The 17,666-nt window shown below is 42.6% G+C and overlaps 2 protein-coding genes across 2 annotated transcripts; one reads left to right on the top strand and one right to left on the bottom strand.

The window, feature by feature from the left end:
• Positions 1-42: 42 nt before the first annotated feature.
• Positions 43-8,471, top strand: CRYM (crystallin mu). The gene is made up of 8 exons (XM_068206925.1): positions 43-356; positions 585-735; positions 1,773-1,835; positions 3,897-3,998; positions 4,827-5,010; positions 6,451-6,572; positions 7,434-7,518; positions 8,182-8,471. Exons 1-8 carry the CDS (start codon positions 184-186, stop codon positions 8,244-8,246), a joined length of 945 nt encoding a protein of 314 aa, XP_068063026.1. The 5' UTR covers positions 43-183; the 3' UTR covers positions 8,247-8,471.
• A 3,186-nt stretch (positions 8,472-11,657) lies between these two features.
• On the bottom strand, positions 11,658-17,107 carry ANKS4B (ankyrin repeat and sterile alpha motif domain containing 4B). Its single transcript, XM_068206923.1, has 2 exons — positions 16,666-17,107; positions 11,658-13,347 (listed from the first exon to the last, which is right to left on the bottom strand). Exons 1-2 carry the CDS (start codon positions 16,827-16,829, stop codon positions 12,276-12,278), a joined length of 1,236 nt encoding a protein of 411 aa, XP_068063024.1. The 5' UTR covers positions 16,830-17,107; the 3' UTR covers positions 11,658-12,275.
• Positions 17,108-17,666: the final 559 nt, after the last annotated feature.

The following is a 17,666-nucleotide window of genomic DNA, read 5'->3' as shown; positions in this document are numbered from 1 at the left end:
GGCGGGGCGGTTCCGCGGGGCGGTTCCGCGGGGCGGTTCCGCGGCGGGGCCGGCGGCGGCGGGGCCGCCCCGGCGAGTTCTTAGCGGCGGTGCGGGCGGTGCGCCGTGTCGCGCTCTCGGCGTCCTGTCATCCCGTCCCATCCCGTCCCATCCCGTCCCGCCCGGTCCCGCCCGGCTCTCGCCATGGGCTCGACTCCTCCCGTGTTCATCGGCGCCGAGGAGGTGGAGAAGCACCTGCACCGCGCCAGCCTCCTGCTGCCGGCGCTGGAGGCCGCCCTGGCCAACTTCTCCGCGGGCGCGGCGGGCGGGGTGGTGCAGCCCGTGCGCACCGTGCTGCCCGTGCCCCGCCACGGCGGGTGAGGGCACGGCGGGGCTGCCGGGCGGGACGGCGAGCGGGGATAGCGGCAGCGGGGGAAGGACTCGCGGCGGGGAAGGGTCCGGGTGGGCGGATTTGGAGCATCAGAAATGGCCCTCGGTGCCGAGTTACTGATTAACCGGCCGGTAGCGGCGTGACGGTCGCAGCCCGCTGGCTGTGAGCTCCCGTGATAACGGTGCGTGAGTAACGCAGGAAATTCTCCCCCGAGGTACCTCGGAGTCATGCCCGCGTACAGCGCTGCAGACGATGCGCTGACAACCAAGTTGGTGACTTTTTATGAGCACCTGAAGGACTCCTCTGTGCCTTCTCACCAGGCGACTGTCCTCCTTTTTGACCCCAGCAATGGTACTTTGAAAGCTGTAAGTCTCGTGTGTCCTGCACTCTTCTCTGCTCGTGCTGTCAGTTCTCACTTCTGCTTCTTGGAAGCTGGAGCTGGTGTAAATTGGCCTGAGTTTACCAACAGGATTTGTCCTGCCTATCTGTCGTTTCTGTTAAACTGTAGTCACTGTGCTATTTACTGCTGCTTGTGATTTGAATCTGATAGCTCAGAGTGTAACTGGAAGAAAGAAATTATTAGGAGAAGTTTATCTTGCATACGAAAGAAAAAATACCCCCCACATTGCTGGGTAAAGAATGGATCTTGAACCGTCTTAAGTCTCAAGTTGAAAGGAAGTTACAATTTGCATTGCTGGGAATAGTATTTAGAGTCTGATTACTTTATCTTTATTTAAAGAATTTAAGATTTTTTTTTAAGAATGGTGATGATTTGCATTGCATTTTAGTAATAATGATCTATTGAAGGGACAAAACTAGTCAAGAAAACTATCTTGTGTTCTTCTACCAAACCTCTTGGGTTTTGCCCCCATAATTAATATGTATGTAGTAGCTAATGAACATTGAGGCAGGAGTATCCCATGTGTGATGCACATTGAGGAATTCCATGGTTCCCTGTCACCTCTCTGTACCGACCAGGACAGTGCAGACTGGGGAACCACTGCTAGCTTGCAGTGCTCTTCCTGGAGCACACAGTATTGGAGTATCCATGTATTCCCTGTGCTGGAGAGCCAGGGAAGTGCCGTGCTTCAGGAGCTGGGTGAGTTAGAGGTGGCTCTTCTCTGACCATTTCCACTCCTTTTGTGCTGATGGAATGATATGGAAGAACTAGAATAAACAGAGGATCTGCCCAGTTTAGACGTGACTTTGTATGGTTTGTGGTTGCTCTGCTAATAATTGCTGTCTTCTACATGTGTATAACTTTTGTATCTGTAATATCACGTCATTCACAAATTGTTTGAATTGTGAGAATGTTTGGTATTCAATAATTGTGAGAATGTTTGGTATTCAAAAATTCAATAATTTTTCAGTGTTCAGTTCAGTCTGTTTGAATTTTTTAAAGGTCCTGGATGGCAGTGTCATTACAGCAAAACGAACAGCTGCAGTTTCTGCCATTGCTACCAAGGTGTGTCTTCTGTTCTCTAAGTGGGGCTTGGAGTTATAAAACAACTGGAACAAATGATGCAGATGGCTTTTCATTCACTACAGCTTTAAATTATAATAATAACGTGCACTTTCAGGGAAAACTTAAACTCACTGTTTTGAGTCAGTCATGTCTGGCTTTTACACTTTGTGTGTGATTGGAGAAGGAACCTGAACTATATTTTCGTGGCTCCTATTGCACCCTCTTCTAGGAATTTAATAAGCTGTCTTTTGCTGTATTTTCTTTCTTTTGTGTTTGTGTTAACATGCCCCTTTATGGCTTTGGGTGATGTAGCTGTGGTGATACATTGACTTTTATTTAGACAGATGCCTTCTGCTATTGGGATAGGACACATGGGTTGCACTGGACCTCTAAAGAGAGGGGAAAAGCACATTTCCATTTCTCTTAAGATAGATGATGCCCAGTATAGATGGATAACTTGTCCAGAGGTGCTGTCTGTCTGTCAGTGTCTCTGTTGTCACCGGAAGGTGTCCAGATGACTGTCCCTGACCATGGCCATAAACTTCAGTGTCTAAAGACAGGTGAGGTGTATTTGGCTGTGCATTGCTTTATATCACTGCAATTTCAGTTGGAAAGTGTTGTGTTGGATTTCTTTTTTAAAAGCTATTTTTGGTTGGGCTGCTAACATCAGGAAGAAAGTAAGTGGCCATGCATTGCACAGCAGGGTTTTAGCCTTCACCTCAAAGGCTGAGGCAGTAAGAAGAGGGCCAGAGCTGAAAAACAGTGTTTGTCACTCCTCAGCTTTGCATCAGAATGAAGGCTGATGTCACCGTTTTGTGAGGGGCAGTCTTCATGCCAGGGTGACTCTATTCATGGTAATGGAGCTGTACTGGCATAAAACTGAGTGAAGGACCTGTCCCCAGGAGCTTCTCCTGAACCAAAGGACAGAATGATTTACAGTGAACTCCTTGGACAGGAGCTTACAGGACCTCATTCATTTTGGCCATTCTGTATTTGGTCAGTTCTGTGTTTTTTACGCAGTCCATGCTGGCTTCAAAGGAGCTTGGCTGCTGAAGGTACTTCAAGATCAGATCCTTCATTGTCATCTGTTCTTTTGGAAATCTTCAGGAGTGTTTGAGTTTAGCTCATTTTTGTCATCTTGTCTTCTTTATGGCATTTGCTTTCCAAAGACCCATGCTCTTATGCAAAAGACCTTTGAAATCAGTGCTTCACAGTCTTTAAAAGGCACATTAAAACAAATTCTTACTACTGAAAAATGAGATCAATGAGATTTTTCTCCATTTGTTAGCACCAGAATAAAGCTTGGGAGCCTAGACAATTCTAAAGTTTTTTAGGCAGGAGTGAGTGGCCACAGCAAATGTGTAAACAAGACACAAAGATAGTTAGGGCTGGACTCCAGCAGCTCTGTCTTCCCCTTTGCCAAGTACTGGTGAATCACAGACTAGAACTAAACCAGAAAGCCAAAAGCAACTGAAGAACTGAATTTTATTATTTGTTCCTCAGAACCATCCCTACTTTTACAATGTCTGTGTATCATGGCTCTTGCAATGCCAAGATATGCCTGTGTCTTGATTTATGGCTTCAGTGAACTCAAAGCAGTGGATTAGTGTGGGGCTGCCAGGACCAGTTTACCCGTGCAGCTGCCACTCTCAGTACTGATGGTTTTTGGGATTCTGAGCCCTGCTTTCAGCCAGTGCAGAACACCAGCACTGTGGTTTTACACTTAATCAGCCACATGGCTCTGTTAATACTGGAGTGTGCTGAGGCCCCAGAACTTACTGTTCATGCTGCTGCATCTTAAATCTGAATTTCAAGTCAGACAATTCAACATTGGAGTTAAGCCAAGATGTGCTTTGGTGCTACTGATGCTTGCTTTTGCATTAAAAAAAAAAAGGCCCAATATATATAGTGATTGTTGAATACTTGTTTATATACTTTTTTGTTGTTTAAAAGGACTAACAATACTGCTTTATTTTGTAGTATTTGATATATATTTGTAATGCCTGTTAATATATTGTCCTTACATATTCTCTTTTATTTTTTATTTCTGATACTGTTCAGTTGTTAATGCCCGCGTTTGCAGAAGTGCTGTGCATTTTGGGAGCTGGTGTTCAAGCATACAGCCATTATGATATCTTCACAGAACTGTTCACATTTAAAGAGGTAACAGACACGTCTTAAGAAGATACATTTTTCTCTAGTATGTTGCTGGATTCATTGTAAAAAAAGTACAGCCGGTGAAGTTGTATCAGGTCAGGCTGGGATGGAGTTCCTGTTCCCCGGAGCAGCCCTCACAGTTCTGTGCACTAGCAGCTCCAGAGGTCTGATAACACCCATGTTTTGGCTACTTCTGAGCAGTGATCACACAACATCAAGGCTGTCTCTCCAACATTTGTTTCTGTTCCATTAAACTGCCTTTATCTTGACCCACTAATATTTCCATCTTATTTTCTCTTCCCTCTCCCTGTGCTGCTGGGGAGGGTAGTGATGAAACAGTTTTGCAGAAACCTGGTGTCCAGCCACGGTCAATCCACCATAAATGTTAAGATTAATCATATTTTGGTTCTGTTTCTACAGAACCCAAGAACAGTCAGAGCAGCAAGAATTTCTTCCTCAAATGTTGGTATTTAAAAAGAAAAAAGGTTGGAATCAAAGTTGTTTCAGATAGCTTTTTGTCTGAGAAGATCCTACTGTATATGCCATACTTGGATAAGTTTTTTGTGACTTTCCCTTAAATGTAATTTTGAGAAATATTTGCATTTTATAAGAATAATCTCCTCTACAAGGAGATGTTATTCTGGCATCACAAAACAGGCATGCAAATGTAGCTGAACACTCACAAAACTTACTTGTATGATAAGAACATTAAAGGAGAAAAAAAACCCCAACCTTTAGGAAACGTTTAACTATCAACTGAAAACTTAAATTAAGTGTTCTGTTTCAGCAAGGAGAAATTCTCCAAGTTAACCTGTTTTGTTTTTCTCCCTGCAGGTGAGGATCTGGAATCGCACCAAGGAGAGGGCGGTGCAGTTTGCCAGTTGTGTCAGCGGGCCCGTGCGGGTCTGCTCCTCTGCCCAGGAGGCAGTGACAGGGGCTGATGTGATCGTGACAGTCACAATGGCAACCGCTCCCATCTTGTTTGGAGACTGGGTGAAGCCAGGTGCCCACATCAATGGTATGTTCTGTTCCCGTGGTGTACAGCAGGTGTTCATTAGCACTTTGTTTAGCATCACCATCTGTTGAGAAGCAGTTCTCTGTGCTTCATGGAATGAATGTCCTTTACATTTTGACTTTTCCTCTTTAGTGAGGACCACTTTTCCCAGCCCTGTGCTCCTGGAGTCAGAATGCCTGCATAATCCAGCAGGGGATTTTTGCTAGAGCATGAGATTTGCTCTTTTGTCATAGTGGTGCATCATCTTTGCCCTCGTGTTGTCATTATTCTCACTTTGCTCTCCATTTAAGTAACCCATACAAATGTTCTTATTTCTAAGTAGTTACTGCTCATTGTTACATGGCGCTGGTGGTGTCATCTTTTCTTCCACCAATTTTATAATCTCCTCTATTTGCTTCTTTTGGGGCTGATCACACCAATTTACTTTTTTACTTGAGTTATGAAGGTGCAATAACTGAGTTAAGAACATAATAATTTAACCTCTAATTATAGTGTGGTTTGGAGGGGTGGTTTTTTTGTTGCCTGCCTTGTAATGATGTTGCCGCACTATTGTTTGGAGTCTCTGGACATGCCTCTGTTTGTTTTTTTTTAATTAATTGTGGGTCTTGTTCAGATGACCTTGTGCACTTTCCAGATAGCCTGGTAATAAGACAAAAGCAAGTACACAAAGGGAACAATTTAAAGAAAGGTCCCACATTCCAGCAGCATCCTACCAATTTTTCAAACTCGATTTAGTCCTTTGTCATTGAAAGTTGTTGTCTGTGCTGTGTCATGGCACGGAAGTCAAAATACAACAAAATCAATTAAGTTCCACAGTCACTGAGGCAACACAGGCACAAAGACTCCTCTCCTTTCCTTGCCTTTATTTACCCTTCATTGAGGCATTTGTACTGTTTGAAGAGGCGTTTGAGCAACAAATGCAAATGTAGCAAATGCAAATTTAGTGTTCCTTAACAGTTGGACATGTAAAAAAAATCTGAATACACTATAATTGGGTAGTCCTTTTAGTTTTTGTTGGGTTTCTTGTTTGCTTGTTTTTTAAGCCCAAAAGAAGTTGATAATGATCTTGGTGCTGTGTATAAAAAAATAAGCTCCTTGATTTGTTTTCAGTTTCTCTGAGTAAGTGATAATCTAATAAAGGTGTGTAAAATTCATTTGGTAATGATCTGATGAAAACAACAGTATAAGAGATAACAGACAAAGGGAGAGGATTTTCTTTTGCCTCAGCTACTCAGACTCTTCTGACAAGGATATTTTACTGATGTATCAAATCTTGAATGTTTTTTTGTTGCCCTATCAATCAGTATTTCTCCAAGGCTAACACTGGATTTTTTGTACATTACATTTTCATAATAGTGTTACTTCACACGTGTCTTTTGAACAAAATGTGGTTGGAATTTGTTTTAAATATTGCTCCTAAGTTCATCAGTTTTGTTGCTTTAGCTGTTGGAGCAAGCAGACCAGACTGGAGAGAACTGGATGATGAGCTGATGAAGAATTCTGTTCTGTTTGTGGATTCCAGAGACGCTGCTCTTACAGAGTCAGGAGATGTTATTTTATCAGGGGTAAGACTTTCTGAAACGATGAGCTTTATTTTTGTGGCAATTGGCTTGCATTTGAAATTAGCTGGTATTGATGATGTCCTGCACTGAAACCTTTAGGGCATCAAGTGTAACTGTTAACACTTTCCAGGCAGGGGTTGAAGGATAAATTGATTTCAAACTGTGACTGCTCTGTCTGTGACCAAACCATGCAACGTCTGTATCTACCATTATATGATACCATATTACAGTAGCATGTTTTCAGCATTGGCTTTTGATGATAACAATGTGTTGCTGTTGAAAGACCTACATTTCCTGCAGTGTTTGGTTATCATAAATATTCTTCAAATCTATTTATTAAAACCTGTAACTTTCTTCCCATGAGACTTCAGTGTGATTGACACTGAATGGACCAGCCCAAAGAATGGACCACACAAGCCAAGCAGACAATGATCTGCACAGATTTGCCAGCAGGGACTCTTTGAAGTTCAACAGAGTTTTCTTTTTCTCTTTTCATGTGTCTGCAGAATAAATATGATTTACACTTTTGAGGTTTAACATAAGAGCTCCAGATATGGTAATGTGTGTGGAATCCCATGTGTTTTGTTGGACAAGTAACAAGCTATCCTCTGTAAAAAAACTTACTGGCCGAGGAAAGTCTGCCAGCTGTTTTTCTTTGAAAACCATTCTGCTCCTCTGATTTCTGTCCAGTTTCTATATAATTTGTCTGAATGTTGGTCTGCTTCACCATGGAAAGTAATCAGTTTTGGGATGCAGCACTGGAGGAGTTCTTTCTTTTGAAGTCACTCAGAAGAAAAAGGGATTTTTCCTCTTAATGTATGTATGGGTATTATGTTTTTGTACAAATATGTATTTTTTTCACAGGCGGAGATTTTTGCTGAGCTTGGGGAGGTATTGAAGGGTACAAAACCAGCCCTGCCTGAGAAAACAACAGTGTTTAAATCGTTGGGTAAGAACAGCCCCCCCTGTGTCCAAGTCTGACAGAAAACAATGCCTTGTTCTTCATTAGGTCCCCCATGCGTGGGAAAGCTGCTGATCATCTTCAGAACCGCTGTGGCAATGCACTGTCCACAAGAAAGTAGACTGTGATTTGCATTTTCCCTTTTTATTTCCCTTCTTATTTATCTAGCAGGATTGATGTAATGAAAAGTGATAGGAAAGCAGGCAAACAATAGAAGTCCATTTTCCATTTCACAGTTGTTCAAGACATGACTGCAGCATTTATTAATAGAGCTGCAGCCCGACTGCCCCGCTGTTCCACCCGTGGGGTCTGTCTGACCTGAGACAATGTGACAGTGTCCTGTGGGGCTGGGGTTTGGGAAAGGGTGGCACTGGGGATGAATTGTCATGCTCTGAGCTACATGACATCTCCAAGAGGGCCCAGTTGAACGCTGAAAATTAGATTCCTACTGTTACATTAACTTCTTACAGCACACCCAACACTGCATGATGGCTATAAACTTTGAATGTAACACTGTAGGTGTTTGGGATGGGAAATAATTCCTGTGCCTGTCCAGTCAGATAATCTCTTGAGTCTTTCCTGTTCCCTTCTGAAGCAAAATTATTTGTACAGCGGAATAACTCTTTGAAGGGAACTTCAATTCTTTTTCAGGGATGGCAGTTGAAGACACAGTAGCAGCAAAATTTGTTTATGATGCATGGTCAGCTGGTAACTAAAGAGAAGTCTACAACGCCAATGAGGCCAAGAAAATCGTTTGCACTTAGTTTCCTTGAATCCTGTGTTAACAAGAAAGGCACCAATCCTATCTAAATGTGGCCCTTCCAGAACATTCAAGAAGGAAAAGTGAAATTTCAGCAATATACTAATTTCTAAAGTCTTCTAATTTCAAGTATTAGATACTTGCAGTATTGTTAATAAATGTCTCTCTTTTGTAACAGCAAGTATTAGATGTTTGCAGTGATACTAACAAGGGTATCTTCCCATATTTTTGGTATCATTCTGGAATCTTTCCTCTCTAATTATTTATGTAGCAGAAGCCTGTGTGTAGATTTCATGGTTTTTAGAGGGATAATCCATTCTGGTGTAAAATAGATCAGTTTGTAGAATGGACTCTGGCATCATATTCACCTGTGATGGTACTTTAAATGCAACTGTGGGTTTCAGTGCTCCAGTGACAGTGACTTTGTATTCAGCCTCCTAGGCACATAGCCCACCTCTAACTCCTGGACACACCTTCCCTTCCAGCTCACTGGAAGTCACCAATTTTTTTACCCTTTGCAGTCTACCTTCCTTTGCCCTCAGACTCGGTGGTTTTTCACTAAGGGCACAGTTGTGAGTGGAGGTTTATGTAATAACAATACCTCCCTACAGCTGGGTTTCTGCTCAGTACCTCCCTGAGTACATGCCTGCTGGGATATTGCCATTTTCAAATTGCAAGGAGTCACACAGTATGTGAGAACTAATATGTGGTTTGATTTAACTGTTATTTCAATTCCGTAGGGAGATTTTGCTGTTAATCTATGGTGCCTCTAAGTTGTTTTTCTAAGCTTCTTGAAGGCTGGAACCACACAAACTGATTTCAAGTATACAGGCAAATATTTTCAGTTTGTTTGTACCATGCTTCAATTGCTAATTGTTCTATTATCACAGATATTAGCTGGGGCAGGAGTTTTCATGATCCTTTCCTGGCAGAGGAACCCAGTGACATAAGGAAAAGTTCTAGTTTTGTGCTATTATTCAACTGCCTTGCAAAAGAGTGAGCATCTGCTGAAAAACAGCTATTGCCCTGGAAACAAATTCCTGTCTCAGGCTCACAAGTTGTGCCTTGTGAAATTTAATTGCTATTTGCATGTTATTTTATGCGGGCTATTAAGTGTTTCTTCATGCTATGGAAGAGTTGGATGACAGGGCATTTTATAACATGACAGTAGAACAGAGCAGAGCAACAGGAAGGAGGGTCAGGAGCAGCTGGCATTAAAGCCCTGGACGGTGCATAGGTAAGTGTAGAAGAGGTTAATGAGTACAGTGCAGGTGTGATGTAAATAATACTCCCAGTTGTAAGCCTGGTGTAAGCTAGTTGGAAAATGTGCTAAGTGGTAGAGGTAGCATAGAAAGGTACCAGACCACTGGTGGGCCTGACGGATGTTTCATGTGGATCCAAACTGAACTCCACTGATCCTGTTTATTCCAGCAGAAAAAACAACAGAAATTTCTCTGTGAGATTCTGTGTTTTAATTGTAGCAAAATTACTCTTCTGTTTTTACATGTCTTGTTTCTTCTCTGTCATTTCTGAGGTGTTCAGAAGTTTATGTGTTGACTTAGTTTGTTGGTTCATTCATGCAGAACTACACTAACCTGAGGTAAACATGAAAGCAAATGATGCTCCATTATTCAAGAATTCCATGGAAACTTGCAATAAATAATTATGACAGTATTATCTCAGTTCTGGGCCAGTGTTATACCAGATTTGAAATGTGAAGTGAGATGTAGTGTTTGGGAAGAAGACAAGTCCAGTTTATTTTCACATGTACTCCCCTACAGACTATGCACTTTAAAAAAATAAATGGAGCCAGTCCAAAGACCTGGTTCTGAAAACCCACATTGTTCTCAGCGTCATGGGCAGTGGGAGATTTTGGGAACCTGGCTTCAGTGTTGTACCTCTGATGTCATGAAGAGGATTTGGTTCAGTTACAATGGAAATTGCTTGGATGCCACCTTTAGATTTTCTGAGGGGAAATAATAGCATCAATTTCTATGTTTCCTTCTCTTACAAACTAACAGATCATGAAATTGTGTAACTTGCATTTATATTAAAATTAAATAGATACTGCTGTTTTTCTTTGACACTCATTGTGTTGTCCATTTCTTTTCTGGTTTGTGGTTGATTTATTTGATGACATTCTTGTCATCAAGAAAGTATTCAAGTTGTTGCAGTGACTGCTCTCTCAGTAAATGTGATCACTGAATATAAATGGAAGAAATAGGGAGTTCTCTGTTCCTCTGTGATACTCAGTTTTTCAGTTGTCCCATGCTGCACATTTTCTTAATGTCTGTTCAGTGCAGAGTATTAAATCCTTACGGAAGGAGAACCTTGTACTTGGCAGGGCTGTGCTCGTGTGGGATTGCCTGGTTTTATGATTTGGGTTTGGCTTCTGCTCTAGGATTGCACATGTAAAGTCTCTCCAACTGAACTGAAAGGAGTCACAGCTAGGATTCCAATGCTTCCAAACTCTAAAGGAAACAAAGATAAAATCTGAAAACAGCAAAGCACACGAGTGGAAAAGGCAACCATGGAAGGTTGCACAGAACAGGACTTTGATGTGATTGCTTAATATAAGAGCAAGGTTGATATGATAAGAACATATCAACAAGGTTGATATGATAAGAACATATCAACCTGCTGTGTACAGGAATCCAAGCAGGGAAGAATGCAGTAAAAAGTCCATCCAAGAAAAGATATTATAATATACAAATCACAGTCACAAAATGATATGGAAAGAAGAAACCTGAAAAAACAGATCATTTACCAGGATTAGCATCCACAAATGCAGCATACCCCTATGGAAAAAAATCATAGCTGGCTAATGAAAGATATAAAAAGATCTTTAGAGATAAATGTTCTGCTAATGAATGTGCATCTAAAATCTGTGATCTTAGCCAGAGCATGGCTCCTAAAAGCACTTCATTAGATTCACAAAACTCAGCAGGAGTGATTAATTTATATCTGATAGTGCTGGCTTCCCAAGGGAACAGGGGAGCCCTGCTGTGAGTGCCTCCAGATAGAGTGTGACAAGCAGGAGCTTCCACAGCAGCACAGCTCATTTTCTTTTTTTATTTTCATGAGCTGTGTGTGTGATACACAGCTCTCAGGCTAAGGCTGACAACAGCCCACAGAAAATGGTGTGTGATATGAATCCTCATTTCTGGGACTTTGCATGAAAAATGCAGCCTATAGGAACCAAGCTGGGGATATACCAAAATAAACCCAAAATTTTGAAAATTAAACCTCAGCTTCTTGTAGTTAAAAGTATTGCAGCCTTGATGACATTTAGGACATGTTGGGGGCTGGCAACTGGATCCAGTCTAATGAGACAAGAAAGGAATATGCAACTCACACTGAACATCTCTTGGGAAGCTACTTCATGTATTTTTAAATTATTGTCAATACAGAAGCAAAAACTTTACTGACAAATATATGAAACTTGCTGTAAATTAGTCTTATTTACATTAATTCAGAGGTGATCAGAGTCAATAAACCCCAGCTAAAATCAAGATCCAGATTCCTTTCCTAATATTCCATCAGTACAAGGAAGAGTAGTTTTACTGATCTTACAGAAGCAAATGGAGAAAACCCAGAGCTCTCAAGCTCTGAGAATGCTCTTTGCATTGTGGTTTTGTAGAAGAAAGGAAGGGCTTTATTAAGGAGTGCAGAGGGTCTGGACTTCACTGATATTTGAAATAATCTGGACCAAAAGAAATCCAATCCACATAAACAGTTCAGGGAGAAAAAGCTTTTTTGGTTTTTACCTTCACATTCTTGCTTTTTTGGCAGAATATACTTAATATCCTGTTCACCATAACTACCCATCCAGAGAAAAAAATTGTTATTCCTGCTGTACTTCCTAAAGCAATTGGTAATCTCTCTGCCTTTTGCTTTAACAGACTTCTGAAAAGAGTTGAACACTCTTTGGAGAGAGGGAAAGGTAATGAATCAGTGTGTAGGTTACAACAACAGGTATGATAATTTATAAGCAAGTATCTACAGTTTTTCCAGGGTTCTTGAGTGCCTGTTTTCTTTTATTCACAGCATTCAGGACTTTCTTTCTTGGCCCAAGCTCCATCTGAATGCTCTGTAGATCTTCATCAGAACACAGCATCAGGGCATCTAAATCAATTTTTTCCCTCATGAAGACTGGAAGAAACTCATCCAGCATCTGTGATGCCAGAAATACCTCAAGGGGCGTATTCTCTGTTTCCTCATCATCCCAAACGACTTCTTCCTCATTCCAAGGGACAACAGCACTGTTTTCAGCATCATCTTCCCTGCCATTCTCAGAATTTTCATACTGAAAGAGCTCACTGGCTATTGTAACTCTTATACTTTCTTTCTCAGAAGACACAGTTTCAGGATTTACCTCTGCAGCCAAATTCCTTCCAAACACAATCTTGCCAAGACCTGGCCGCTGAAAAATGGAGAGCTGACTGTCATTACCAGCAAGGTTTTTCTCTCCAAGGTCATTCAGTAATTCATCCTCCTCTTTCTCATCAAACAAATGCATCACACTTTTCCTACCCATATCATCTTGGTCATTTCTTTGAGTTTCCTGCCTTCTTGTGCTGTCGGCTGTCTTTTTTGTCTTGAGTTTCAAGGTATCTTTCAGGTTTTTAGTTAAAGTACTTGTGGTATTTGAAGCAAATAGACCGGGCAACTTTACCCTGGAGTGTGTTCCTTTGTAAGAATTCACTGTGCCAACCTTTTCTTTAATATAATTCCGGTTCATTTCATGTTGGTGTTTCTCCTGGCGCTTCTCACATTCCTTGATTTGTCTCTCAACGTTCCTCTGGGCCTGTGCCTTTTGTTTGGAGACCTTCTTTGGATTCAGCAAGTTCTGCTCAGTGGCAGCTTTGTCCAGGATCTGGACACACTCCTTGCGGTCCCTGCTGGCAGCTGCCTCCAGGGGAGTGCGCAGGTCGTTGTCCAGAGCAAAGATGTTGGCACCAAAGCTGATCAGAAAAGAGACGCAGTGGATGTGGCCGTTGCAGGCAGCGTGGTGCAGGGGCGTGTTCCCCCAGATGTCACACTTATCCGGGTCACCCCTGCCAGGAAAAACAGCACACAGTGAGCTGGGCTACCCACACTGAGCTCTGCAGTGGCACTGAACAGACACCAGACGTGTCACTCTGCTCTGCTCTGAGGAGAACAGCCCAGGGACAAAGGCTCAGCTTGGCTCCAGCCACTAGAACTGGGCTGCACCCACTGACACAAGCCCTGAGTGTGGCTGTGTGTGTGGCATGAGCTCTAATTCCTGCCCTGTGAGTTACACGAGTTCACAGGGCTGACTGTGACTGCATCGCCCCATAAGGGAGCCAGGGCATTTCCTTTGTTGTCCCAGGGTCTGGCAACTAAAAGTGGGCTCAGGCTTTGACTTACTCTCATTGGAATTACTGACAAAACTGTTACAAGAACATTTGCATGGAATATTTTAAAGTGCTCTTGGTGATTCTTTCCTTTTGCATGTCAAATAGAGGGCAATATTAGAAGGTTTCCTCAGTGGCCACAGTGATACACACTCAATGAGCTCCTGCAGTAATTTTTAGGTAGGTAATAGGTAAATGATCTGGAGTAAAGCCCTGATTACCTATTTGTCTCCATTGCTATTAGTTTAAGCCCAGAGAGATGCCATTGTTTTTCAACTCTTTTGTTCTCTGTAAGCTGCTTTTACTCATGATGGTTTGAAAAGCAGAAGTTAATTTGAAAATAAAATGCCACATTTTTCAATTGAATTTAAAGCCAGTGAAAAGTATTGCTTGATTTTTAACTCTTGCACTGACTTCACACTGAACTGCTGCCTGCAGACAAGAATCAGCTTGAATATTTAGATACACATTTGGCAAGGTCAGCCTTGGCAATGTTCAGAGCAGAGCTTGTGACCTCTTGTGACCAACCAACAAGGCAGCCACAGAAGCCCAAAATCTTTATTGACTTCAGAAACAGGGACCAAATTTACAAGGAGAATTTCTACTCTTGGGAGTTGAAGCATTTCAATGACTTGGAGGTTGGTGCCATGGCAGCTGTACTGTGAAAGACATGGTACATCCTGCCACAAAATGTCCTCCAGGCACTGATGTCTGGCTTTGGGGCTCTGAAGGAAAGCACTACCAGGTTTGTTTGTTGAGGGCCACATCTGAGCACATCCTTCAGCCTGAGCTGCCCCAGGCAGGGATGAGGCCAGGGGTCCGGCAGAGCCCACCGTGCCAGCCGCGGGAGCTCAGGCTTTGCCACAAGGAGGTGGCAGCTGAGGATCAAATTTCTCCACTCAGACATGTGGAAGCCATGTGTACATCTTTCTGCTTTTGTGGCTGTGCCCTGGGGAGCTGCCTGGCTGTGGCTGGGCGTGCTGGGTTCCTGAATTCCCACATTAGTGAGCTGGCTGGGCACCCTGAGCCTGGGGAGCGCCGGGTCATCCGTCCCCCCCAGGCCCTTCAGAGCTGTTTGTGGTCTCTTCTCCCCGTGGAACCTGCCAGCCTTTGAGTCTCAAACAATTCACAGACTCAAGTGGTGCTCCCAGCTCAGCGGGACTTTGGACAAGGTTTGACATCTGCTCTGGGTTCTCATACTCCTCCTTTCCCTGCTTTCCCAAGGAAAAGGCTCACACAAAAGAGAGCAAGCAGATCCTGCTATTTGGTCTTGCCTTTATTCATGTATCTGCAAGGCAAGCAGAGAAAATGTCTCCTGACACCTGGGAAGACAAATTATTTCAGGATGAAAGGGGTTTATTGCTAGCTTTCTAAGGGCCAAAGCTTAAGAGTCCTAAAATCTGCAACCACTCTAAAGAAAATTGCCCTGTACCTTAGAGCCTCTTTCAGGAAACCTCTTCAAGGAAAGGGTGAATTTGTTGAATATAATTAAAATGCTTTCTCACAAGAAAACATTAACTGACTGGACAACAGCTCAAACAATTTCTAAAACTCAGCTTCTCCCAAAAACACAATGAGAATGCAGCCGTACCTCTGATAGACACATCTTCCTGATTGTGTCAAGAAATCTTAGATTAAAATAGAGTTAAACACATATGCTTGAGGATTTTGAGGTGATACTGTCCCAAAGCTGTCCTCTAGCAAGAAAAAGACTTAGAAATACATGAAATAACAAATATACAGAAATTTTGATCTTTGTGTCATCTGCTGTGATTTCCGTCAGCTTATTTGGTAGGAGATATATTTTTCACTCAAAATTTACAAAAAAAACCCTATTTGTTTCTTATCTAGTTGTTCTGGCTTGCAGGTGTTCAGGGACAAACATTATTGACAGGTATTTCCTGGGAACTGCCTTAATTGCACAGGTTGAAAAGCTGTCAATCTATTTTTGCTTCTCCTGAGGACACAGCAACAACCATGCAGTCCAAAGGTCTTTTTCATTGTGATACCACAGCCACACCTGAGCCCAATGAGCTATAAAACAAATCTATGAAAAAAAAAATTCAACTCCGTTTTTAATAAAAGAAAACTCAGATACATCCAAATAGTTATTCAACTGTTCCCTGCAATCTGTTCACTGTTCTGCCAAAGAACATTTTATTAACTATCTCTACACAAGAGCAGATTTTCTTTAATTAGGTGTTATTACAGAATCACAGCTTAAAAGGTAGGCTCTGAGCAATGGAGTACTTATGGTAGAGAGGTAATTACCACTTCAATAAGACATTCTAACCATGTAAGACATTTAAATGATACAGACATTTTATTACTAGAAAATAAACCTGTAGAAAACCTTCCTTTCATTTTTTCCTTTTTTTTTCCTATTTTTTTAATGGTTTACAAGGGTCCTATAATGGCTTCTGAATCAGTATTCTCCATTTTAGCCTGATGGTAATTGTCAAAAAATCACAGAAATAACCATTTTAGATGTTACTGCCTCAAGGCTATCTGTCGTGACTCGCCTCTGGACAGCATTAAGTCTTCACAAGTGCCTACAAACTGTACTTTGGAAGCAAATGAGAGATATTTTTTGCTAAAACTGTTTCAAATTAGGGATTTCTCTATGAAACCTGTCTCAAGATACCCTCAAAGGTTGTTGGCAACCTTCTCCAGTGAGGAAAGGAAAGGTGCCAGGGCCCTGCTTCTCCGAGCTGCTCTCTGAAGGACACGATGTGGTCCTGTGGATGCTGATGTGCTTTCACTGACAGACCACCTGAAGGACTCTTCAACCCCTGGCTGAGAAAATATCAAAGAGACCTGCCTGCAGGCTCTGCACCTAGACCACTGCCACTAAAGAAACAGTCATTAGCAATGCATTAAAGAAATTACTGTGATTTTCAGCCTTTTGGGCCGGAGGTCACGGGGGCTTTAGAAACACGGCGCAGTAATTGTAGTTTTGAGGCCCAGGCTGGGAGCAGTGGAGGCCGGCTGACTTACCCTCTCCGGCAAATGACTTCCAGAGCTTCCAGGTACCCGTGGTAGGCTGCCAGAAGGGTGGGAGTCATCCCATCTTCATCAGAAGTGTTGAGGTCTTTCCTGGTGGCCTCTTTCAACAGGTCCACATTGCCATCGGCCGCTGCTTTGTGATACCTGCTCGACATTTTCAGCAGCTCCTGGTTTCCCAAAGCAGCTCGGAGCGATATCCGGGCTGCAGAGTCACTCTTCCATCACAGGAGAGTTCATTAATGATTACAAGCTGAGACATCCCTGTGAGGAGGGGAATGGGGAGGCAAAGTTCATCCTTGCAGGCTCTTTGTCTGGAGATCTGCGTAGGTAACGAGGCTGTGGTGTGGGGAATGCTTTCGTTTCCTGGAAGGTGGCTCTGCCATGTACAGTTTGTTGCATAATTGACTGCTTAGAGAGGGAATCCAGTCATCTTCTCCATGTCTTTGCCTGACTGTTCCGTGAGAATTGCAAAAGGACTTCAAAAAAACCTTCAAAAGGCCATGAATGTGAGCGTGAGCAGGTTTGACCCCAAGTAATAAAGTATCCCTGAGTTTGATGGGAGGAAACGCACGAGCAGTTACCTTTACTGGTGAAGCCTTTGTAACCCATATTTTACTGGGATGCTGTTTTTGAAAACAAGTCACTTCCCTGCCAAACCAGGCACTTCCATGGGATCATTTTGTGTACACAGACTGGAAATGATGACCTGGGTGATGTTTGGATAAAACCCCCAACAGGTCTGCAAGTCATAGCTGGCAAAACCACAGCTGTGTAAATTGCATTTCATCAGGAGGTCTTCAGGAAATTGGCAAATATAAAACTCTTCTGACAGGTATTGTAATCTCTGTTTAGACACAGAAAAAATGTGTAGGATTCCCTCAGGATACCAGGAATTCCAGAAAAGGAAACATGATGAGCCTGCACCCACTGCCCCAGCTGGGCACTGTGGTCCTTGCCTAGGACCAGATGGGTCCATCCCCCACCACAAATAG

Source organism: Anomalospiza imberbis, chromosome 16, assembly GCF_031753505.1.
Source record: "Anomalospiza imberbis isolate Cuckoo-Finch-1a 21T00152 chromosome 16, ASM3175350v1, whole genome shotgun sequence".
Taxonomy (NCBI): domain Eukaryota; kingdom Metazoa; phylum Chordata; class Aves; order Passeriformes; family Viduidae; genus Anomalospiza; species Anomalospiza imberbis.
Note: the sequence above shows the minus strand (reverse complement) of the source record. Positions and strands in the feature narration are given on the sequence as shown.

Coding starts and splice junctions, on each gene's coding strand:
- CRYM (XM_068206925.1), top strand. CDS start 184: ATGGGCTCGACTCCTCCCGTGTTCATCGGCGCCGAGGAGGTGGAGAAG. Junction 1,836..3,896: donor TTTCTGCCATTGCTACCAAG/GTGTGTCTTCTG, acceptor GATACTGTTCAG/TTGTTAATGCCCGCGTTTGC. Junction 6,573..7,433: donor GAGATGTTATTTTATCAGGG/GTAAGACTTTCT, acceptor TTTTTTTCACAG/GCGGAGATTTTTGCTGAGCT.
- ANKS4B (XM_068206923.1), bottom strand. CDS start 16,829: ATGTCGAGCAGGTATCACAAAGCAGCGGCCGATGGCAATGTGGACCTG. Junction 13,348..16,665: donor GAAGTCATTTGCCGGAGAGG/GTAAGTCAGCCG, acceptor TTTTCCTGGCAG/GGGTGACCCGGATAAGTGTG.